This window comes from Maylandia zebra, linkage group LG23, assembly GCF_041146795.1.
Source record: "Maylandia zebra isolate NMK-2024a linkage group LG23, Mzebra_GT3a, whole genome shotgun sequence".
Lineage (NCBI taxonomy): Eukaryota > Metazoa > Chordata > Actinopteri > Cichliformes > Cichlidae > Maylandia > Maylandia zebra.
Window position 1 is genome coordinate 25,553,166 of NC_135188.1, and position 24,672 is coordinate 25,577,837.

The following is a 24,672-nucleotide window of genomic DNA, read 5'->3' on the forward strand; positions in this document are numbered from 1 at the left end:
TAAAAAAAAAACAAAAAAAAAACAAAAACAGCCTGTTGTGAGTGAACACAACGAGCCCATACTCAGCGAAGCCAGCAGTAGAAAACACATCACCCGCAGATACGCCGTTGTTATTTTCGGCGGCGGAACGGAAAGGACGCCAGAGGCACAAGGCTCCTCACACTCAGCTGGACGCTCAGCATATGTTTGGTTCTCCTTCGTGGTGAAAAGGCAAACACGCAACCTTTAGCGCCGCGGGGGTAGAGGGGGCATCCTACCAGTCTGTCAACACATTTTGTTCGGCACCAGTGGAGATGTGAAGGCCTCGGGCAGAGCTGCATCCGAGGCCTGCATTCTCTAATCTGCTGTTTGGCTTAATGATACCATCCCTACATGTTTCCTGAAGTATATTTCAGATTTGCACTATTTGTGTTTAAATGTGAATAAAAGAGAAAGTTGGTCGTAAACTTTACCTGATTTAAATTCTTAGCATAAAGTATGTTTTTATGTAAAGAATAAATTGTTTTTTGCTTCTTTGTCTGTACTCGTACAGGTTTTGAACAGCACAGCTAAAAATATGTCTATGAACTGAAGAAAGACAGATTGTATTTTAAAGGCGTTTAATTTTTACTACTGCTGTGTTTAGTAGTTTATTCACACTGGCATCAATCTCATAGTAATTTGGGGCTTTTAAGGATTTCATTGAACTGTTTAAAACAAGAACTGGAAGTACAAGCTTGATGTTATTTAGGATTTCTTCTAATCAACACAAGGTCAAAAATAAACACGCAGTTCAAATACATCCACCCAACTGTGTCCGAGTTTCAACAATCTAGCTGTTGGTTCCCGGTGAAGTTGAAGAAATTCCTTCTTTATTATTCCAACCAATTTGTGCAGTGTACCAGTACCACTGGCAGCAAAACAGCCCCAGAGCATGATGTTACCACCACCATGCTTGACAGCTGGTATGTTGTTCTTAGGTTTGAAAGCCTCATCTTTACTCCTCCAAACCTACATCTTGTCGTTGTGGTGAAATGGCTCAATATTTGCTTTGTCTGACCATAAAACTTTTTGGCTTGTCCATGTGGGCTGCTGCAGATTTCAGTTGGGCTTGAAGGTGTTGATTTTGGAGCAGGGGCTTCTTTCTTGGTTAGCACCCTCTCAGTTCATGGTGATATAAAACTCACTTCCAAGAGTTTTCATTCAACAGTTTTTCATGGCAGGCTTGAGCCTTGGTGGTTTCTGGGTTATTCTTTAACATCCTAACCGATTTCCTGTCATCTGAGGGTGGCAGTTTGGGTCTTCTTACAGGACTCGGCAAAGTGGTGACAAATCTGAATAGTTTGTACTCATGTAAAAATGTTTGAACTGATGAGCCTGGAATCTGCGTTTGTTTAGAAATGACTTCAAGAGACTTTCACAGGTGGTGTAAATCTACATTTGTCCTTCTTAGATCTTCACTGAGTTCTTTAGACTTTCACTTTGTTCTCAGCACTGGTCAATAAGTGCTGTCAAAACTCTTCTGCACCACTTATTAAAATATTTAAATGAGTTGTTCAATGTGCACCCAAATCGTGTTTTTTAAAGCCATTAAAATGTGTGCTGTACAATCATTCCACCCTGATAATGGAACAGTTCAAATAAATAAATAAAAGCCTAAAGTTTTCCACAACATTCATGTCAATTATGAGTGGATACAAACTTCTGATCACAACTAACCGAGCAAAACTAAAACTAAAACTAAAAGTTTTGAAAGTGCTGCAGTTTTTTAGATTTGTGGGCATGAAACTCTTTTTGCCAAAATATTACCGCTGGGCTCACATACCATTTGTGATTTCATGCTCACTCGGTGGCAAATAGACATGTACTAGCTAGCTATCATTTAACGTACTACTCTTGGTAACAGCTAAGATATCAACTGTTAACTAAAGCTTGACGCTGGTAAAAGTTTCAGAAATGCTAAACATTGAAAAGTCAGCGACACCAAACTGAACTTAAAGCAACAGAACATGTTAGAAACCGAGAGGCTACGACTAAATCTACAGGTTAGGGTCACTGATGGCTCTATGAGATGACTCCCAAAGCTCTCACTCAACTTCTCCTCCTTCCAGGCCAAAAAAATTCAAAAATAAAATCTATAATCTATAGTCTCACTTTTTGCCATTGCTATTAGTCCTCTCTTATTCTTTCTACAAGCTACCAGCCAATTTCTTCCTACTCACATGAATACAAAGAGTATATGAACGGTCAGTGTTGAATGTGTTAACAGGTGTATTTTCGGAACCTTTGTCTGAATAATTTTGTAAAATACAGAAGATTTATCAGGTCGGGTCAGAGTTAAGTTGCACATGATTATGTGAGTGTAGGTTCTCAGTCATTGTGGTCATGGTAGTCTTAAGAGTTGGTGACTGGACATCTTTGGGTGTTTTGAAGATCTTTTACTTTAGAGCTAAAGAAACCTCTTGGAAAAAAATGAAAGCAATCCTGTCGCCTTCTTTTCAAGCTCTTAAGACTACTAAATGAGTACTTCAAATAGCCTTTCAGCGGCTCCTAGTGTAGACAGCCATCAACAGATTCAATTCACAGAAAACTTAAACATGTTGTTCTGCAGCTACTGCAAGCTTTTTGTAGGTTTTGTTTCAGCAAATATACAACCAGAAAGAAAGAAATACTATATTTAGTTATATACATCACACCTGTGTTTTTGCATTTGACAATTTAATATGAGCTATTTAGACGCCTACGAGGGTTAGATATCCTGTTTTTCATAAGCAGAAAAGGTCAGTCCAAATAACATATTTTTTCATTCCCTCCTATCTGTTTAGTCATCTCGTGAATGCTCACGTTGATGTTTCAACACCCCAGAAGTCAATGGGTGCTTCTGAAAAAGATTTTAAGACCTGTCATCACGTTTGCTGCTGTCAGGCGTTTAAATAGCGGTTACAGAGCTGCTCTATAAAACCTCATGTTCACGCAAATTTCCATCAAGCCATCGCTATTGTAAATCTTTGCTGCAGGAGAGGAAGACGGCGGGGAAAGGGCAAGACTGACTCAGCTGTCTTTTCATGTTTACACAAAATAAAAGAGATGAGTAACAAATAAGCAAACAAAGCATGCTGTTTGGATAACTGAAAACACACTGCAGCGCGGATGAAACAAACAGCTCTGCTGGCGTAAAAAACCCCAACAATAACGGAGCCGTGAGCTCACCGTCGTAGTACACGATGGCCCCCACCAACTTGTCCTTCTTCAGCATGGGGAAGAGCTCCAAGGCCTTCGTCTTGCTGAGGACGTAGCTGCTCTTCAGGCACTGGATCCCCGCCACCAAGTCGTACATCTTGATCCCTGCCCAGTAGTAAGGCAACTGCCACCATCTGTGAGGCAAACACAGTGATTTAAGTTCTGTCTACTTAAATATTTGGATACAAAATCTTGTTTTTTGGTCAATTTTACGTCACCACAAAGATGCAAAAATCTATTTTTCCTTCAGACAGGTATTAAACAAATTATAAGCTGGTTAAACAAGGCAGGTTTTGTCCTTACCCCAGTCATCAAAACGTGGCTACATTTACTCAAAACTTAGGTTTGCTCAACAAATAGCTACAAAGAACAAAAAGAGTAATAGATGTTGAACCGACAGGCATTTATACACCCTTACTGTAGTCTCACAGAGCAGCTGCTACCCAGGGAAGATGACACAGACCCACTGAAGATGAATCCCCCTCATAAACGCCCATATTTAACCAAAAAACCTTGTTCTAAATCTTACTTGTAAACAGGAAGCATGATGGGTAACGGCGCAGACAGGTGAGGTGCAATCTCCAGCAGGTTGGCTCGCTCATGGAGGGCCTCTTTCACCATCATGTACTGTTATAAAAAAAAATATATATATATTTTCCTACTGATGTGCTCTGTTAGTGAGACTGAAATGACAATAAAAGTCTGTTTATCTAATCCAAAAAGATGATGGTGAGAGAGGAGCATCTCAATAAGCCGAAGGTGCAGCACAGAGTAACCTGCTCGTAGTCCAGCTTCATGATGGCCTTCTGCAGATAGCGGACTCCACCATGGATGAGCTTGGTGCTTCGGCTGCTTGTTCCAGAAGAGAAGTCGCTTCTCTCAACGAGAGCAGTCTTAAGGTCTGGGGAAAATGACACAGCGCCTTAATGATAACGGTATTAAGAAGAGCCTTGTTTCCTTCTTACACTAAAACTTAAACTTATATAAGACCTAAACCTTACAGACGATTAGCTTATATGTCACCCGAAAACTTCAAGGCAAAAAACAAATAAACAGACGGCTCTTCGCTCTGATGAATCCGGTTATTATCAATACAAGTGAAAAATGTTGTTCTGACCTATTAACTTCAAAGTCTGATCTGCGATAAATGAGCTTCATCAGCTCGCAGTGAATCTATAAACCTGTAGAAGTGACGGCTTTTAAATAAGTAAGGGCCACGTCATAAACGTCTGCCACACAGTAATGACTAAACATAAACATGGATTTAATTGCAGCCAACTTTTACAAGCCCAGTACTCTGTACATAATAAGACCTGAAATGAACTTAAAAGTACCAGGTACTGCCACCTAAAGGAAAACCCTAAAGTAAGTAAAGTAAATACTCGTGGATTTAGATGTTGAAAGCAGTGCTTCTATGGATGTGTGTGTAAATCGGTGAATAGGACATAAGCGATATGAGAACCAGTCCATTTTGCACAGTTGCAGAATCTAGAAGAACCTCTTAAAAAACTGAAGCATAGAGTACAGGACCATCATAAACCTTCGACCATGATTCAGTGAGAACACTTCCAAAGCCTAGTGAAACCTGAAAGCAGAGACACCCTGCTGATGGCGGGCTTACTGCGTGTGACAGCGTCTAAGGCACATCCTGCCCCCGTGGCCCCTCCTCCGACAACCAGAACGTCGAACTCCTCTGTGTTTGTCAGCGCTGCGAGCTGCGCCTGCCGAGAGGGGAGCTCATCGATGAAGGGAACCTTCAGCTCTGCTTCTGCCGCCACTTGGGCTAACCGAGCCTGGATGTGACAGACACGCACATGGATCAGCACGAACACAAAGAGCACGAGGCTTTAAAGAGACACGGGCCCTTCGTAATGAATGCGAATCAGCTAGCTTTTCTATGTTAGACGTTAAATTAAAAGAAAACGTAGCAACACTTTCCTTGAGGTGCGTTTGAAACATTATAAGCACACTGCGAGGACATGATGCTTGCACCATAATCACCTCAGAGTGGCATGGGACATAATGCATAATGACTTGCAATCATTTCAATACATTATGCCTTTGGATTGACTGTGTAATGAGATTACTGTAAGACATGTTTACAGTATAATAAGCAATGTGGCGGATGGAATATAATGCATGTATGGGAAAACAGTTATGACTTGATGGATGATCATTGCTCTTAATTGGCTAAAAGGAGTTTCTACAACATGCTGAACCTGAAAACCTGCAGATTCTGGTGAACAAACCGGCTGTTTATTATTTTAATGTTGCACAACCCAAGTGACTATACCACATATAGAAAAGTAATTATGTAATTGCAGCACAAATAAGGCTATTTTATGTGAGTATATCCAATATTATACTGCCCCTTTGAGTACTTTATAGTTAGTAAATAAGCAGTTGATAAAATAGGGATAAAAACCTACTGCTCGCCTTTTCTTGAGCTAAATTGTAGCAACACTGCATCTGTACCTGAAAGCTTTTTGACATAGCCAGTTACGTTCTTCAGCAATGAAACTGCATGGTAAATGTCACGAAAATATGTGGCAACTTCTGCCACGTAACAACAATTATGACTCAATCAGTCGGGTAAACACCGCAGGGCTTGAATGTGCAACATTTTTTGTTTACTAAACACCTGCACAGGTCGCCTGGTGGGATGCAACCCGTCTCCAAACAGTGACAGTCCAACTTGGACTGGAATCGCTCTTAGATTGGCAAAGATTTACAAATAACTGCTGTCTAATTTATAAATGCAGAGAGATTGCTGCTGCGGTGCCATCAGTCTGAGTCGCAAAACTCTCTTACAATATCATCACTTTCCAATATTGTACTCGACTTAACTGGCTGCCAGCTGGTTACGTTCCTATATAAAAGTAAGGTTGCCGAGCACCTATGGCTTTTTGCGGTTAAACTGCAGTCCTGCAGGAACATCTGTTTCAAATCTATGAGGTTCTGACTGAACTCTGAATGAAAGTAGTTATTATGAATTTCTGTCCATGCAGAAAGCAAAAGATTTACATTGTTTCACTGATTCCCTACACTTGGTTGTTGTATTATTGAAAACAGATTCTATGCATGTGCCACTTTAACCCCATTCAGTCAAAAACTGATAGCAGACCGACTCCACCTTATTGCTGTTTTATCGCCATCTTCATGCACCGGTCGATTCCACTGTGGTCTCTGTCTCTGAAGCACCCAGTACAAAGGCAACGAGATCGCAAGTTCATTGCACACACAGTCGTGCTCTGGCCTAAGCAGTTTAACATGGTTGCGTATTTCCCCAGTCGAGTGCTTATGTCACTTTTCCCCAACTTTAAAAAAGTTGATGTTCTCAATCAAAAACCTGCAGAACGTGGCGTTTCACGTAGATGTAGGCCATCTTACTTTCCACCTCACTTGTTTCCAACTTCCTGCTGCTAGCCTGGGCTGCTCTCGGAAGGTCCTGCAGCCCAGGCTAGCAGCAGGTGGGTGACTGCAGGCTTAGACACAGTTAACTGAGGCACATTAACAATTTTTACTACATCACCCTGACGCTTCACTTACGAGAAAAGTCTCTTATTACTTCTCCCATCATCCTTTTAATCACTGATGTTAATTATTTTATGTTGTTGGCTAGCTGTTAATAAATAAGTAATAAGTAGGTAAATAACGACAAGCTGGTGGTGTGGTGCTGGTAACAAAATGTTGCTCATCACCTACAGATATCTTCTTGCAGGGGCTCAGGTTGGTAAAGACTGAAAGAAGTTATTAGGGGACTGTAAAAATGGTCGAGTTACCAAAGTGACTACAGATGGCATTTTTAACAAATCAAATTTTGAGCTCTCCGGCTCAAATCTGAAAATTGTTCTTATGAAGCTACTTTTGGCAGAAAGTGGAATCACAACGTGCTTATGATGTCCCACGACAAGTGAAGTGTTGCTAATACAAAAAAAACAAAAAAAAAAAAACAGAACACATTCCTGGTGCGATTAGTTGCAAATCAAAGAGTGTGGAGGGTTACCACCTGCTGCAGCATGCTGCTCAGCTTTACAAAAATAAAAAATTAATAAAATTAATTCACACTGCAGGCTTTTAACATCGCTTTTGCCCACTGTCTGATTAGCAAAATAATGAATTTAAAGAAGAAATAATCACATCTACAATAAAAAAGAAAACAGCTCTGACACAAGGATGCAGGATTTCTCTTCTAATGAAATATTTATTAATTTTCTTTTTTTTGTTTAGCAGTTCGAGCTAAATGATTGCATCAAGCTGCTTTGAAGCCACCGCGGCATTTGACTTGCAAATACCAGCAGGCGTTTTTGTAATTTAAGCCTGCAGCCGCAAACAAGACCATGATATAATCATTGTCTATTTCTGATGATGCACATAGACAAACACCACCGCAGAATTAAGCGACGGTGTGTGCTCCCAACCCCCCACCTTCCCCAACGTAATCAAGTTAAGTCAAAGAGTGGCGCAGCCAGGCCCACGCTAATAGCCAATCGGCCGCTGTCTTGAAAACTTCTCCAAGCCATGTGCCCTTGCTAAAGGAGACAAGACGGACATTCATCTCATCAGCACTGCAATTACTGGGATTAGAGGCATGCATGATTACAAACTATTGTGAAAAATAATTATATTTCATCAGGGTCGACTTCTTGCTTACCAATCCACGCTTGGTTGAGAGGACGGCGACGGGCAAGAGAAGACATTATCGCACCGGGACACAAAGCAGAGTTCACATTAGGTTGTGCAGTCAAATAAAGCCTGGTATGTAGTTGTGTGGCATGCCTATAATAAGCCTAAAACACGTCATAAAGTCAGTGGGAACAGCTGTTTAGGTTTTTTTGAAGAAGACAAGCTTGAGACTGGAGGCTTGAATGTAAAGACATCATCTATTCTTATCTTTCCGGCTGTTCTCAAAGATCCTAAATCATCATTTACTGTATGAAGAGTTTTGATGCCGCCTGTGGATAAACACAAGATTCGCAAAGCATCAAATGGATGAAAAAAATAAATAAAAACAACAATAATGCACTTTTTTTTATTGCTCAAAGTTAAATGAAGGAATTGATACCCTGACACGTCTGTTTTTGGCTACATTGGACAACATTAGTAGAGATACAGGCATGAAGTATGGGCTCATTATTAGGACACAGAGACCTACAGTTCCACCAAATGTACAATCCAGGGACCAGGGCTTCTCAAAGTTTTCATGAATGAGCACAAATGAGGGCAACAGAGGATTAAAAAACTTTACTGTTTGTAATCTCTCTGCTTAGAGGATGATGCTTGTATTTCTGAGTGACGCCTGGAGCCTACTTGTCCAAGAAGATGCTTCCTTGCTGTTGTTCAGAACTACAGTTCCTCTAACGGCCACTTGAGGCTGGCTACAAAAGTGGGTCAATCCTCACATACTTCACTGAACAAGTATGGCTAGTCGGAGCAAACATATTACATGTTAGATTTTAACCCTTTGTGGATCGTTTCATCCTTCCTTTTGGCTAATGGACGCTTTTGTGTAAGGTTGCTGCTGTGCTTTGGATCATTATCCTATTACATGACATAATTTGGCCAACATTTAGCTGTTGGACAGATGTCTCACATTTGACTGTAGAATACTTTGGTATACAGAGGAGTTCATGGTCGGTCAGCTTAATGACTGCAAGATACTCTGAGGCTGCAAAACAAGCCCAAATCATGACCCCTCCACCACTGTGCTGACAGCTGGTATGAGGTCTTTTTGTTGATATGGCACATTTATGAAGTCCTGTGATTTGTTGAGATGTAACTTTGCAAGCCTAAGCTGCACAGCCAAGTTCTTTTTTTTTTAGAGATTAGAGGCTTTTCCTGTTCAACTCTCCAAACAGGCCACACTTGTTCAGTCTTTTTTCTCATTTTATTGTCACGAACATTTCTTCGTTTTTTTGCACTTTCTCCAAGTATTGCATGATCTGACCTTGGGCTTAATTTGCTGGGAGGTCTGTTAGTAGGAATATTGTGGCATTGAGTTAACACACGGAAGAATTTATGCACCTTCAGAGGTGCTCACATTTGCAGATGAGAAAATAAAGTGAATTTGCTTAGCAGCACCTGGCTGTTGCTTAACTTCTTGATTTCTATGGAACCAGTGGCAGTGAACTTTCTTTCTTCTTCAACACTACATGTATGATTCATGACCGTGATAAAAACTGTGAATGAATTAAATGTACAGCGGAGGATTCTTGCGAATTACCAGGGACCGCCACTGGCCTGCAGGCCACACTTTGAGAACCGTGGCTTTGGCCTAACTTTCAGTCTTTATGCTAAGTTTGTTGGTTGTTAAAAGTAGCTTCATATTCAGAGAAGTGACATGACAGTGGTATCAATTTTCTTATTTAACTCTTGGAAAGAGCATAATAATGAGAGGGGGGGGTCAATATTCCCATTATAGCAAAAAATAAAAAATGCTAGTGACAGGCACTTGACTTTTATGTTGAAAAGCCAAATGCTAAAATGGCCACACCTCCATGGCGAGTGGGTAGGCAGTGAACCAGTGGAGGAAGCAGAATGTGAGGGTGATTACTTCCATTTTACAGCCTAACAACACTGTAAAACCTGATGCTGCTGTGGCCGATTATACTATTTGTAATCACCGTTTCTGTGCAGCTCAAGGTCCAATCACGACCTCCTGCACAGCAGCAAGTGAAGCATCAAATACAAAGACTGAAAACACACCCAATAGACCTCAAACACATTCCAACATCTAGACAGGACATGCCCTGAATGGCACTCCCTTCCTAAAAAACAGATGTCTGCCTCTTCTTTTTCTTTTGTTAAGGAGAAGGAGCTCTCACAAACTATAAACTATTCCATGCAAAGTGAAAGAACATCTGCGTGGATGTCCTAGCCAAAAACAAAACTGAAAGCAAACATTTGTTGGAGTGAGTTTTCTTCTTACCTGTGTCTTTCTGTACTCGATCAGCTGTGACAGGCCAAACGCCGTGGCAACCGCCCCACCGCCTACAAGGGCCGTCCGTTTCAGAGCCCTCCTGAACGCCATCGGCCCTGCAGTGAAGGTACAGGGCAGGACAGAGACAGAGAGAGAGTAGAGACACCTGGGTTAGCAGGCTTTTGACATGCCAGGCATGCCAGTCTGTGAGGTAGTATGCAGATAAAGGGAAGGTGGGAGGGTCCAAAAGCTGCAAGTCAGGATGAAAGAGACAAGTTTATTCGCCATGTGACATTTAAAGTATCGGAAAAAACAACTGGCAAAATTATCAATAAGGAAAATACTGTTAGCTAAACCTCCTGAATGGAAAAATTATTATGTGTATCCAGCAGAGCAGGATTAAATGGTATTGTATAGTGCTTTACTTGGTCCCTAAGGTCATTCACACACTGGTGATGGCAAGTTACATTGTAGCCACAGCCATCCTGGGGCGAGGCTGCCGGACACTGGTGCCACCGGGCCTTCTGACCACCCGTAGGCAACGGGTGAAGTGTCTTGCCCAAGGACACAACGACCAAGACTGTCGGAGCCAGGGCTCGAACCGGCAACCTTGCGATTACAGGACAAACTGCCAACTCTTGAGCCACGATCGCCCGTCAACACATTCAGCACACTTTCATAAGTAACTGCTGCCCAGCAGGGCATTCAAACTGTGGAGGAAAACCAGGAGAGCTGCAAAAACTTCAAGTTTCAGGCGCTCTTCTGAGTCCTGTTAAACATGCAAACACAGACTTGATCCTAGGAAGTCGCTTACGTTGATTTTATCTTTGATGACAGCTGTCATGGCTTTTGTGTTTCTATGCTAGTTTAGTGGCTCCTTTTGTTTTTGAAAATGTGTTTTTGCTATTTTCCCTCATCATTTATTTTATCCTCTGTCAACAGTCTCTCTTTATATTCCACTTCATCTTCTTGGTATTGTAATATTTAGTCACCATTTTTTGTGATGTCTTTCTGTTTCCTTAGTTGGGTTCCTGTGGTTGTCTGGCCCTCCCCTTTTTGGAATGTCATTCTGTTTCTATCGTGTTTCTATGTTTGCTTATTTGCATCAAGTCTGCATGTCTTAGTGCGTCTCAGTGTTAGCCATTTCCTGTTTTATTTTGATAGTCTTGTGTACCTCGTATTGAGTTTTACCTTCCCTATTTTACCTGATGTAAGTTGTGTTCCCTGGTGTTTCCCATCTCCCTAGTTACCTGTTGCAGATTTATTTTCAGAGTCTCTCTCTGTTTTTTGTCGCGTCCTCCCCCACATGGAAGTGTGTTTTCACTGTCCAGCACTCTCTGACTTTTCCTCCAAGTAAGTTCCCTGTTAAGCATATTTTTGGCCTTTTGTTTTTAATGGACTGCTAGCAATAAAGCTGTGATTTTATCAAGTCCTGTCTCCTGAGTCTTGCATTGGGATCAACTTCTTGCTTTCCACACTGCTGAACCGTGGCAATAGCAGCTAAAACCTGTTTAACTTCAAACAAAGCTAAAGATTATAAGGTGAGATGTGACATGTAGGGTAAACGGACTGTTCTCTCTGTTGAGGTCAGGAAAGCGATTCCGCTCCCTGAAGACCAACACAGAGAGACTGAGGAGGAGCTTCTTCCCGCAGGCGATACGGTCTCTCAATCACACCACCACACAGTACTGACCCACACATACGGTTCTTACACACACACTGGACTTTCTGGACATTGTTTTCACTTCATCACTTAAATCACTTTAAGCATATTTGCACTGCACAAGACATAATGTGGATTGCACATCACTGGTCACTATATTCTTCATTTCCAGTTAATACTTGTACAGTATTTTTTTTTTCTTTAGGTCACGAGCAGTTGTCTAAGCATTTCACTGCATATCGTACTGTGTATGACTGTGTACGTGACAAATAAAAATTTGAATTTGAATTTGAAAAACATGTTCAATTCGATGTGGATCCTAATGCAACGGCTTATTTCTACAACAATATCAGCATTTTTCCTGACCACTCAAAAATGTTTTGGCATCCCACTAAAGGAAAACCACCAAATTTATATATTAAGTTTAAATAACGAAGAAAAAAACACATATTTTTGGAATTTCTAGCTCAGATGAGAGAAGGCATAAAAACTTCAGAAGAAAAAGATCAGAAGACTTACATTAAATGGCCTTGGGGCAGGCCTCTTCATTAGCCTTACATCATAGCGGTTGCCTGGTGAGCTAAATAGGTGATCACTGTTATTTCTAACAAGTATGGATTTTAGTTACTCATATTTATAATATATTTATATGTATATGTGGAACAAAAAGGCTCACTCTCAACCAAGAAAACCCCTGAATGTGAATCCAAATTCCATGTCTACTGGAACATATCAGTAAATCATTTAGATGTCCACAAACCTTTGGCCACTAAGTGTAATTCTACCTGTGTAAAAAGGGACTATAGAAGGAACAGTTTCATCATTAATCTACCCATCGATTACTGCCTAACATTACACGATCATCAGGTGTATAAAATGGTAGCAAATAGTAAGTGCTGATGTTTAACAAAGAAAAAAGCAGCAAATCTCAGCAAAGAAGAAGCAGAACTTTTTAGCATCAAATGCATAACATGCCAAAAAAACATAATTTCTTCAGCTCTCTGACAAAGGAAGTATAAAGTCTAACCAGGTTACATGCAGTAAATAACTATAATTAAAACTCATCTGGTCAGGTTTTACAGGTTACATCAGAGAAAATAATACTTGAAGAAAATGCAACTAAAATTGATCCCCAATGAATATGATGATGTTGACTCTTTAATATTCTGATAATGAGTCTGTGCCGTAATGAGCACGACGTGACACACATTGCTCTGCACGCCGGCCCACGAATTTCAATTCCCATCAGGTGAGCCCCAGTAAAGTATTTGCATTCCTACTGTAACGTACGCCGAAAAACAAGTTTCCAGGGAGCGCAGTGCACCGCAGCAGATTCTAATGCATTTTAATAAAGCAGATGGCCCAAAGGTCAACAAGCAGTTTGCTGTAATTAATGACCTATTACATGTAGCATACCACTGTGGCAGCCAGACATTAGCCACACAAACACTGTCTTTTATTATTTTTACTGCCAACTTTTGACCAAATTCTAAACTTTACCTCTCAAAACAACAACTACAAATTAATAACAGTATCAACTTTTTTCACACCTATAAGTCAGGCTGAAGTTTGCCTTCTTCTGAATTTTGTTTGGGTGAATTAAAACATGTTCAAAAGACATCAAAATCAAACAAACAGTCATTTTGCTTGAAGTGTCCAGTCCCAGTCTGCATTTTATCTTCTAGTTATTACACCACGATGTACCAAATAGGCATGGACTCTACAGGGCTTCAAGCAGTCTTTGAAAAAAGATTTTAGTCGAAGTAAAGCTTCTGAACCTTCACGTCAAAATGAGCCAGCTGATGCGGTGTGGTATCTAAACAGCGCCTCCCTTTGAAAGTTTCCAAGCAAGCCTGGATGGAAAGAAGCCAAGGGACACACCCAGAGAGAGTACATCAGTAAATGCCATCTTAGTTGTTGACTGGGTTTAACTATTAATGGCGATCGTGGCTCAAGAGTTGGGAGTTCGCCTTGTAATCGGAAGGTTGCCGGTTCGAGCTCCAGCTTGGTCTCGGTCGTTGTGTCCTTGAGCAAGACACTTCACCTGTTGCCTACTGGTGGTGGTCAGACACCAGTGGTGCCAGTGTCCGGCAGCCTCGCCTCTGTCAGTACGCCCCAGGGTGGCTGTGGCTACAATGTAGCTTGCCATCACAAGTGTGTGAATGGGTGGATGACTGGATGTGTAAAGCGCTTTGGGGTCCTTAGGGACTAGTAAAGCACTATACAAATACAGGCCATTTACCATTTATTAGCAATTACCCAACAGCCAGATATCAATTAACAAAGCACAATTTCGCTATGTTAACTTTAACTAGGCTAAATTACGCAATCTGTGTGAAAACCTGCATTAAGACTAGGTGAGTCTGACAAATTTAGCTCAGTGTGCAATTTATTGCCTCCAAAAGTCCAGCAGGGGGCGACTTTCCTACTTTCAAAAACAAATCTGACAGCCCTGATACGTCTTCCTTGACCAATGGCCTCAGTAAGCACTATTCTAATATGTTTACATATCACAAGTTTAAATCATTACTTAAAAGAACATGATGCTAATTTTGAAGATTAAGGTCCCATTTGTGGTCCACATCACTGGTCCACATAATGTGGACACCAACAAAGTGACGATGAAAATAATTAGCCTGACGTTTCACAATGAGACCAGTCGCTCCATCGTTCCACTTTTTTTCTTTTTCCAAAAAGAAAAAAATCTTTTCCAAAAGTGTACAAATGTCATGCTATGTTTGTGCTGGCTACGTGTTCAAAGATTAAACACTAGTTTGTTTCTCACAGACAGGAATAAATTATACCAATTAACTAAAAACCCTCAAAGACAAGGTATTGCACCAGCTGTGTGGGGCAATCTGGAATATTTAAACATGAGCACTAGCCCAGACTTTCACAATCGGTGCCTCCTTTAGTGCTGTGATGTCAAACTCAAAAAATCTATTACATAGCTATTTACTTTGGTGTAGCATGAATGGCCATGTGGGAGGTGTTTATCAGTTAAGATAAAGCTAAAACCTTTGAAATATAGTTAAAAGGCCAAAATGTACACCCTCATTCCTGCTTTTTGAAGTTGACCGGTTGGAGTCCAGGCCGATTCTGGCCCCCGGACCTCAGGTTTGACACCCCTGATTTTGTGAGTGAAGCAACTAGGACTCTTAAACTCTAGGTTATTAACATGGCACACCATATTCATGCCACTACTGGTGTCTTCGTGTCACTGGGGAAAGTCACCAGCTTTCACTTAGAGCAGCCTGCAGGCTCATTATGAATCCGGAAGAGGAGGAGGGGGTGATTTTTATGAAGAAACACGTGAAATTTGTGGCTTTTTCTTTTAATTCAAAATGTCCTACTTGGGAGTGTTTGCTTTTAACAGCAGGTGGTGATATACCGATGCAGGTACGCCGGGCCACACAAGAGGAAGTCGGTTTGATCTTTAACTGTTGTCCTGCCGTGGATCAAAATGTAAGCGATCAGTGTCGGTGTGGTCTCTGAGGGGGGAGATTACTGTTGACCTTCGCCTTTACGTTGTAAAAAAGAAGAAGAAGAAAAAAAAGGCTACATACACTTCAAAGGGTGTGTGAAATATTTAGCCGTTCACGCGGGCTTAAATAGCCTAAAAAGACACGTAAATATGGCCCGTGTTTAGCTCCACGAACACGATAAAACTGAAGGGTAGTCTCTCAGCCCTATAGCGGCTAGCGAAGAAAAATTCGCAGATGTTCTGCTTTTTTTTCCTTTATTGGGGTCGGGAAAGAAAAGAAAAACACGGGTTAGACAATCATTTAGAGCGGCTTTAAAATGTCCGAAAATCACCGGGTGACACAACAAACATTCCCACTTACAGGACTTGGTGCTTCGTGGCTGGATAAAAGTCGCTCGGGGCGATGCAGGGCGGCGACTGTGGGCATCGGTAGCTATCCAAACCGTAGCTTGAGTGAGCGCTTGACAGCTACAACCAGGAAGCCCGGCGGGCACGTCGAGCGATGTCGGGGAGAGCCAATCGGAGGGCGGAGCTCGGCTGAGAGCGTCCAATTGGGTTCGAGCGGAGGCGGTGCCACGTAAATTGATGTAAGGCAAAGGCAGGATTGCGCAACTCCGCTCTTTTCTTCATCCTCCCTGGGGATAATAACAACGAGCCAGCTGTCGTTTCCTCTGTTATTTAGGACAGAAGGCGTGCACATATAAGTAAACCAAGCACCCTGCAGATTAAAGCATGTGTAGTAGTATTCTTGTGTTTTTAAAAACTACATAAAAAGTGTAATTTTATATACTTTTACACACGTTTACAACTAGATAAGTCCAATCTGAATCCCCCACTGCAGCCGTACATCTATTAAAACTACATTAAACTTAATTATAAACATAATTTCCAAATTCACTGAGCCGCTTTCTAACCACACACACACACACACACACACACACACACACACACACACATACTCACACACACACACTCTCTCACACCACCCCTCTGTGGCCAGTGCGTGCGTAATGGGGCTTGGAGCGCGTAAGCACGTAAACAAAAGCACATTGTCGGTGCCACTGGCAGCCAGTCTGCAAAGCCAAAGAGTGGCTGAAGTGAACAGTCATTTCCATCGCTCCGTCCATACAGCCAGAGAGCTTCAGAAGATCCACGAGCAGCAACACAGTAGGGATGGGATTACTCACCAGCGTCCTCCCGCACTGGATCCACATCTAAGGTAGTGGAAATGTTACTCTTTTGAGTTTAAATGGGGGGACTGGGCTCGCTAACAAATTATCTGTTGTTTCTGTTTCGTGCCAGGAGACGTTTGGGGCACAATAGGAGGTTGTGGAAAATCAATTGTAAGGTGAGTTTGCTTGTTTCACCTTAAAAAAAATTATAATTAAATATATCAACAAAAAAGCATTGACGGTGAATTCCAGCGACATTGCCTCACTAGAGCATCACTTTATCGCACTTTTAAACACGTTTCATCATCTGCGTGTGTTGTTGCAGTGATCATGCCGTGCGTCCAGACCCAGTGCGGCTCGTCGCCTCAAGGAGCCAGCCCAGCCTCCCAGAGCTCCGGCGGAGAGCGCAGCTGCGACTTCCTCACTCCGGAGTTTGTCAAGTTCAGCATGGATCTTACTAACAGTGAAGTGTCGGCTGGAGCCTCGGGCCCCACCTTCGGCCCCCTGGCGGACTCTTACGGCTCTGGGTACGACGTAAAGCCCCCGTGTCTGTTTCAGATGCAGGTCCAGGGGGAGCTGCCGTGCGTCAAGGTGGAGGATGCGCACGGGTGCCCGCGCTATCAACCGAATCAGCACCCAGCGCACCAGTCAGACGAGCTCCTTTCTTCCCCGAGCCCCGTTTATTACTACCGCTCCCCCTCCCCGCACTCCTCCCTCACGCCCAACTTCCAGCTTCCGTCGGGACACATTTGGGAGGACTCCGGCTCCCTGTACAGCTTTCGGCAGGACTATTTGGCGACGCACAGGAAAAACGCGCTGTCCAGGTTTTCCCTGCTGTCCCTAAAACACGCGCAACACGACGGCCAGAGTTTGTCCACGTGCCAGGTGAAGTTTGACGGAGCTCTGGCGCACCAGCAGCTGGAAACACCCACCGTTTTGGGCTCCACCGGCCTGGGCAAACAGAGCGGTGTTGGATTTGCTCACCCACTCCATCTCGCGCACGGCCACCACTTTATGGAATACCAAACTTCTTCTGCGCCCGGCCGAGGACCGCTGAGCTCAGAGGGGGTGTGCGCGGTATGCGGGGATAACGCAGCCTGCCAGCACTACGGAGTGCGCACCTGCGAGGGCTGCAAGGGGTTCTTCAAGGTTTGTTTTCAGTGAAGGCTTAATACAAATCTGCAGTTTTAAAGGAAACTCTGAAGATCTGAAAGTTGTTTTTTATGGATATTTACTCCCTTTTTTAGCACAAAAGTCTTCCAACATTTCTGTGAAAAATATGATTAAAAAATAACTACACACCCACGGGAATTATATCCCATAATGCAACTCTAATTCCAAGTAATTGGCTATAATATAAAGCTTCCCCCGGGGAGCTCTGACCGGCCTTCTAAATTGGACAATAGACTCCAGAGGCACGTTTTGTTCTCTTGGTCTCTTGACACGCGCGTTAAACGTCGCGAATGTCCTGTATGAAAATGGTCACCAACGTGCCGTGAATCAAAACCTTCTCCTTCGTCTTTCACTGGGAGATTCCCCGGGGCCAGTCTCCAAATTATGAATGACCACGACCCTCTATTTACCCAGACCTGCCTGTCCGACTGCTCAGTGCCTCAGATGGCCCACAGGAGCAAGAGTGCTGCCACTAATTTTGAAGGAACAATTTAACCCCTTGTTAGGTTACTTTTACCTTTCTTATCTTTCTAAAATGGCTCAAAAGTATTTTTTTTAACAATGAGCCCTCTGAGATGTATTGTCATGACAGTATGTTTATAAAAAAAAGTCCGCTATTACTATTGTTATGTCTCTTCTTGTTGTTTCTTTCATAGGGACCTTTTTTTTTTTGTTCCTTTTTCTCATATTAGATCTTTTAAAAGATCCATATGGCTCCATATTTCAGACTAATCCACCAGCACACGTTTCTAGAGACCAAAATTGTGCTTTAATTTGAAAATTTTACAAGAAAATTTCCAAAAATCTCTTACTAGAAAAAGAAAAGGTACTGTGTAAAGTTTTAGTGAACAGCAGCAAGTGGTAGATGTGTTTAGAGCACTGAAAGTTGTTTCAAGTTTTTAAGAAACACACCAACAAGTCAGATTTTTATTAACCAAAGAGTCCTTTAACCATCAGGTGTGTTTGCTGGATCAGGAAGAAGACTGATGTAAATTCGACCACACCTCAGCCCGAGAGCCATGAACCTATTAAAGTGCAGGATTGTATTTTTCAAAAGGTATATAGAGTAATATGCAGATTCTTCTTCTCTCTGTGCAGCGCACAGTGCAAAAAAATGCCAAGTATGTGTGCTTGGCTGCCAAAAGCTGCCCTGTGGACAAACGCAGAAGGAACCGATGCCAATATTGCCGTTTCCAGAAGTGCCTCACAGTGGGAATGGTCAAAGAAGGTAAACTGATAGAGCCAAAAAACTTCTTAAACCATTATTCTTGGTGCCGTTTAGGAGGTCAGAGCTGAAAAGTGTCGCCCTCTTCATCTTTTCCTCTGCAGTGGTGAGGACAGACAGCCTGAAAGGTCGAAGAGGTCGCTTGCCGTCCAAACCCAGAGCTCTTCCAGACGCCTCCTCACCTGGCAGCGCCCTCCTGAGCGCCCTCATCAGGGCGCATGTGGAGTCCAATCCTCCACCTTCTCGCCTGGACTACTCCAAAGTAAGTAGAACTGACACTGTTGATATACGACTAAGACATAGTAGAGTTATAATCATTGGTATCCTCCTTCCTTCCAATCTGATCCGACCGGTGACCTTTAAATGCAGTTTAAAGAGAATCCAGGAAGTCCCCCAGGAGACGATGCTCAGCATGTCCGCCAGTTTTATGACCTCCTGACCAGATCGATAGAGGTTATTCGGGGTTGGGCGCAGAAGATCCCGGGTTTCACCTCTCTACCTAAACATGACCAAGACCTTCTCTTCTACTCTGCCTTCCTGGAACTTTTTGTTTTACGGTTGTCGTACAGGTAAATAACCTTTTACACATTTTATATAGAATTTATTTGCCTATTTACTTATTTATTTATTCACCTCTGCCCTCCAGCTTCACACGTTAACCACAGGCTGTTGTAACATTTCAGATCCAACCCAGAAGAAGGGAAACTGATCTTCTGTGACGGGTCAGTGTGGCACCGGCTCCAGTGTCTGCGGGGCTTTGGCGAATGGATTGACAGCATTGTTGAATTTTCTGCCAATCTGCAGAGGATGAACTTGGACGTCTCCACCTTCTCCTGTATATGCACCCTCGCCCTGGTCACCGGTGAGACGTCCAAGAACATTTTCCGCTTCATGCGATTTACAAAGCTTAAAGACATAACCGATAAATGCTACATTCAAGTGACCCTGGATTATCTATTTTGATAATATTCAACATGGGAATGTTACCATTTATAATATTTTTTGTCATTAACACAGCTCCAGTTTAAAAAAAGAAAAATCAAAATAAAGATAAAAGAACAATATTGTATAATCAGTCACATTATTAGATCATGCCAGGATGTGAAGCTTTAATTTACTGAGGATAAACTTTCCTGAATGTGAACTACATGTTTAAGGGATGACAAGTAAGCTGGACTGATTGTTATTGATTTAGTTTCTCTAAATCTAGAGAAAATCTAGCGAAACTTGGCAAAAGGTGTGCAATTTTACATAATTTGTGACGCCATGTTCAAATTCAAATTCAAATTCAAATTTTATTTGTCACGTACACAGTCATACACAGTACGATATGTAGTGAAATGCTTGGACAACTGCTCGTGACCTAAAGAAAACAAAAAAGGAAAAGGCTATGAATAAGATAGGAAATAAATATGAAAAATTAAAAAGGGTAAATTTAACTAGGAAGGAATAAAATATAAATTAAGGTTAAAAATGAAATAACTGTACAACACAAATTAGAATGAAGGGTAATTTAACTGGGAGAATAAGATAAAATATATAAATTAAAGTTGAAAATAAAATAACTGTACAACAAAATACACAATATAGAACTATATAAGAATGTATGAAGAAATATAAATAAATATATACACAATAACAGCAGCGTGATTTAAGTAATGAAGTGAAAACAATGTCCAGAATGTCCAGTGTGGGTCAGTACTGTGTGGTGGTGTGATTGAGAGACCGTATCGTCTGCGGGAAGAAGCTCCTCCTCAGTCTCTCTGTGTTGGTCTTCAGGGAGCGGAATCGCTTTCCTGACCTCAACAGAGAGAACAGTCTGTTGTTGGGATGGCTGAGGTCCTTCACGATCTTGTAGAATAATAAGTGCAATAATTAGTGTAACTGGTTTAAATAGTTATCTAAAAGTTCCAAGTAATTAGCCCAGATTAAAGGGTAATGGCTGGAAATAGTGAAAAAAACAACAAACAACAACAAAACAATAGTTTGTTTGACAACTTGTTGATAAAAGTTATGGATAAATTGTTAGTCATTTAATTATGGTTGAAATAGTTAGCAAATTATAATAACTAACTTTCTAGTTAAAATAGATAAATATCTTAAAAATGATTTAAAAGTAATGGATACGTTTCTATTAGCTAAATATGACTGCGAAAAAGTAAAGACAACAGCTAAAGTTAGCTAAAAGCAAAGACGTAATATTATATAGAATCTTTTAAAATAACAAAAATGGTAAAAACAAAAACTTTTGGGGAATAATTAGTTTAAGGTAATTTAATAGTGTAATTTGTTTTTTTAAAAAGTGGTTGAAATAAAGAAAACAGAATTGATAAAAGTAAATTGTTTAAATAGATTTGTTAGCAACAACCAGAGGCTCAAAAAATGTTTAATTAAATTTATTGGATAAATGTTTGCTATAATTAATCAGAATCAGAATCAGAATCAGAATACTTTATTGATCCCTGGGGGAAATTATTTTTTGTTACAGTGCTCCATTTTAAACCAACATTAAGACAAGACAGACAATACGCTAACTAAGAATAGTACAATATATACATATATATATACATACATACATACATACATAAGTCACTTATAAATAAATATTTGGAAAAGAAACATGTGTAGCTGTAGCAGCAAACAGTGTGTTAAGTGGATGCATTGTACAGGGAGATGGCCACAGGCAGGAATGATTTCCTGTGTCGTTCAGTGGTGCTTTTCGGTAATCTCAGTCTCTCACTGAACGAGCTCCTGTGACTGACCAACATGTCATGGAGTGGGTGGGAGGTGTTATCCAACATTGTCTTTATCTTGGACAGCATCCGCCTCTCCGACACCACCTTGAGGGAGTCCAGCTCCATCCCCACAACATTGCTGGCCTTACGGATCAGTTTATTAAGTCTGTTGGCATCTGCGACCCTCAGCCTGCTCCCCCAGCATGCAACAGCATAGAGGATCGCACTGGCCACCACAGACTCATAGAAAATCCTCAGCATTTTCTGGCAGATGTTGAAGGACCTCAGTCGCCTCAAAAAATAGAGATGACTCTGGCCCTTCCTGTAAAGTGCTGTGGTGTTTTTAGCCCAGTCCAGTTTATTGTCAATGTGTACTCCAAGGTAGCTAAACTTATCAGCTAATTAACATTACAGACAGTAATGATTGGAAAAGCACTGACACTTCTACCTAAACAAAAATCTCTTTAGTCTACAATTTATATGATAATGGTTGAAATGTGGTTCATATAATTAATAAAAAAAAAAAAAAGTTAATATGGGATAAATAGTTTTTAAAATGTTATTAAAATTAATAGTTAGCATAATTAGCTAAACTGACTACTAAAAGGTTAGCTAAAAGTAATTGGGTAGAAAAACTAGTTAAAGCTAATTTGAAATAGTAAAAGAAAACTAGTTGAAATAGCTAAAAGTTTGAGACAAATGAGTTTGTTAGCTAAGTTGAGGCCCGATAAGTGGGCTTTAAAATTGAATAAATTATTAATATAATTAGTCAAACCTATTTGCTAACCAACAGTAACAGATAGCATGGCAAAATCTTAGCTAAACATAATGACTGGAAAAGTATTGAAAATTATACCCAAGCAAAACAATCTTAAATATGCGATTTATAAGATGAATTGAATGGTTGAAATTTGGTTAATAAAACTGAATTTTTAAAAGTTCACATTCTTTGTTATTTTAGAACAAAAGCCTTGAGATGAATGTAGCTACCAAAAGTCTGATTTACAAGTAGTAATTTTACTTAATGAAATTATTGTAGCACCAGTTAAAAGGTAATAAAAGAATTCAATATATCCTGGTTAACTTTGTAAAGTTAGTTCATTTTTTATTTAATTCTCTACAGAGCGGCATGGACTGAAGGAGCCAAAGAAAGTTGAGGAGCTACAGAGCAGCGTGGTCAGGTGCTTGAAGGACGGTGGGACAAGCGCGGATGGAGGCTCGAGCTGTTGGTCCAATCATTTGTCCAGACTTTTGGAAAAGCTGCCGGAACTTCGCACTCTGTGCATCCAGGGCCTGCAGAGGATTTTCTACCTGAAGCTGGAGGATCTGGTGCCGCCACCAGCCATCATAGATAAGTTATTCCTCGACACGTTGCCATTTTAGAGACAAGAAAGGAGACACACAGGGAAACGGTTTTCTGTGGTTTTCTCGCCGAGGACACTGTAAGACCCCTTTTGCTTTGTTCCCGATAATAATTGCTGACTATCTGGATGTTGTGTGCAAAAAAATAAGAAACAAAAACATTTTTAAAAAGTTATACCGAACCAGAAGATCACATTGGGATGAGAACAAGTGAAATGAGAAGTGGAAGCAATTTAATCCAAGAATTGTGACCACTTAATTTCTAAATATAACTTCACTGAAGCATGCTGATGACTTTGAAAAAAAGGATTAATTTCATTGCAAGACTGAAATAAGCTTTTCCTACCATTATTACTCTGTACAGCGTGATTTAATGAGCCCGTCAGGCCAAGATTATGGACTGCAAGTGACTCAGACGACTTTATTTTACGCTTTCTCCTGCTACTCATTGTGTACAAAGGCATTTTGATACGAGACAAGGCGTCCCATCATGTTTATTAGTGATTAATAATATTCATTAACCTCTGTTGTCTTCTCAGAGTAAGATGTCATTGTCCACACTTTCATAAATAAAAGACTAAATGAAGTTACACTGGCTGGACTGCCGGGCCTTCTATCATTTATTTGAAACTATGGTTGGACATTTGATTTTTAATCGCAGGAAATGCAGAGTCCCTTTAAAAATGTTATACTGAATTTAATAACAATTCTAATTACAATATATAACATTTAATTCAACTTTCTAACACCTACTGTTGTAAAAACGCATTCTTAAAGAGATTCAATTATTTTATTTTGCTGTTAAATTTTAATTATGTTTTCAAACTTATATGTAAGTTTGCATTTTTTAAATGTACTTATTGCATAGACCAAATTTATGTCACGTTGTTTTTATGCAAAGGTCATTCTTTCTGTACGTGTTGGTTCGTATTAATGCAATTTTTTTTTTTGCTTATTATTTTTTATGCATGCAAAAATGCCATAAAGTACTCACCCATACGAACACATTATGGGTAGCTGGCTGCATTTGTGTGAAATGCTGCAACACAGTTTATTGAAAATTTGCACGATTCATGCAGGAAACAGTAAATATGGATGCTAACGCCTGCCAGTAAGATGAAAAGAAGTAAAAGTAATATGAGCAGTGTTTCTCCTCTTTAGTTAATTTGCCAGTTTTTTCTGATAAGTAATGAGAAAAGCAAACTTTGGAGATCCATTAAAAAATAAGCTATAAGAAACCGTATGTGTGCCTGTATATGAATGTAAAGGTCACACTGGCACTGTTTTTTCAAAGTTGGCAGAGTTTACACAGAATTTTCCAAGGCATGACTGCGTGTGTGTGTGTGTGCGTGTTTGTGTGTGTGTGTGTGTGTGTGTGTGTGTGTGTGTGTGTGTGTGTGTGTGTGTGTGTGTGTGTGTGTGTGTGTGTGTGTGTGTGTGTTTTCTGGCCGTCGGCTGCCTGACATTTCTGCAGCCCTTTGGTTAGATGTGGCATTAAAGAAGTCAGTTTCTGCTGCCGTTGGCAAAGATAAAGGCCCAGGATTCAGCATCTACACCAAGAAAGGCCAAACAGAGCAAATAAATGGAGGCGCCGGTGCTGAATATATCCTACGACCTCATGTTGCTCCTGTCCATATGATTAAAATCTCTTCTAAAACATCACATTTTAAAAGACTTCAGTGAAAAGCCAAATCCTTTAAACAGCAGCCTAAACATTTTT

The 24,672-nt window shown here is 40.9% G+C and overlaps 2 protein-coding genes across 3 annotated transcripts in view; one reads left to right on the plus strand and one right to left on the minus strand.

The window, feature by feature from the left end:
* LOC101487556 (glycerol-3-phosphate dehydrogenase 2 (mitochondrial)) overlaps positions 1-15,792 on the minus strand; it is a 36,857-nt gene extending 21,065 nt beyond the window's left edge. Inside the window, exons 1-6 of one of the 2 annotated variants that reach the window (XM_004575353.5) lie at positions 15,647-15,792; positions 10,148-10,254; positions 4,841-5,012; positions 3,996-4,120; positions 3,749-3,846; positions 3,190-3,353 (exon numbers count right to left, since the gene is read on the minus strand). In XM_004575353.5, the coding sequence (XP_004575410.1) occupies positions 3,190-3,353; positions 3,749-3,846; positions 3,996-4,120; positions 4,841-5,012; positions 10,148-10,249 (661 nt within the window). In that variant the 5' untranslated portion in view covers positions 10,250-10,254; positions 15,647-15,792. Of the gene's footprint in view, positions 1-3,189; positions 3,354-3,748; positions 3,847-3,995; positions 4,121-4,840; positions 5,013-7,873; positions 10,106-10,147; positions 10,255-15,646 lie in introns of those variants that run through there. The other variant, XM_076880628.1, reaches the window with a different exon arrangement.
* A 504-nt stretch (positions 15,793-16,296) lies between these two features.
* Positions 16,297-24,167, plus strand: LOC101487266 (nuclear receptor subfamily 4 group A member 2). The gene is made up of 8 exons (XM_004575352.4): positions 16,297-16,504; positions 16,588-16,633; positions 16,783-17,606; positions 18,729-18,858; positions 18,960-19,117; positions 19,225-19,424; positions 19,539-19,717; positions 22,714-24,167. Exons 3-8 carry the CDS (start codon positions 16,788-16,790, stop codon positions 22,971-22,973), a joined length of 1,746 nt encoding a protein of 581 aa, XP_004575409.1. The 5' UTR covers positions 16,297-16,504; positions 16,588-16,633; positions 16,783-16,787; the 3' UTR covers positions 22,974-24,167.
* Positions 24,168-24,672: the final 505 nt, after the last annotated feature.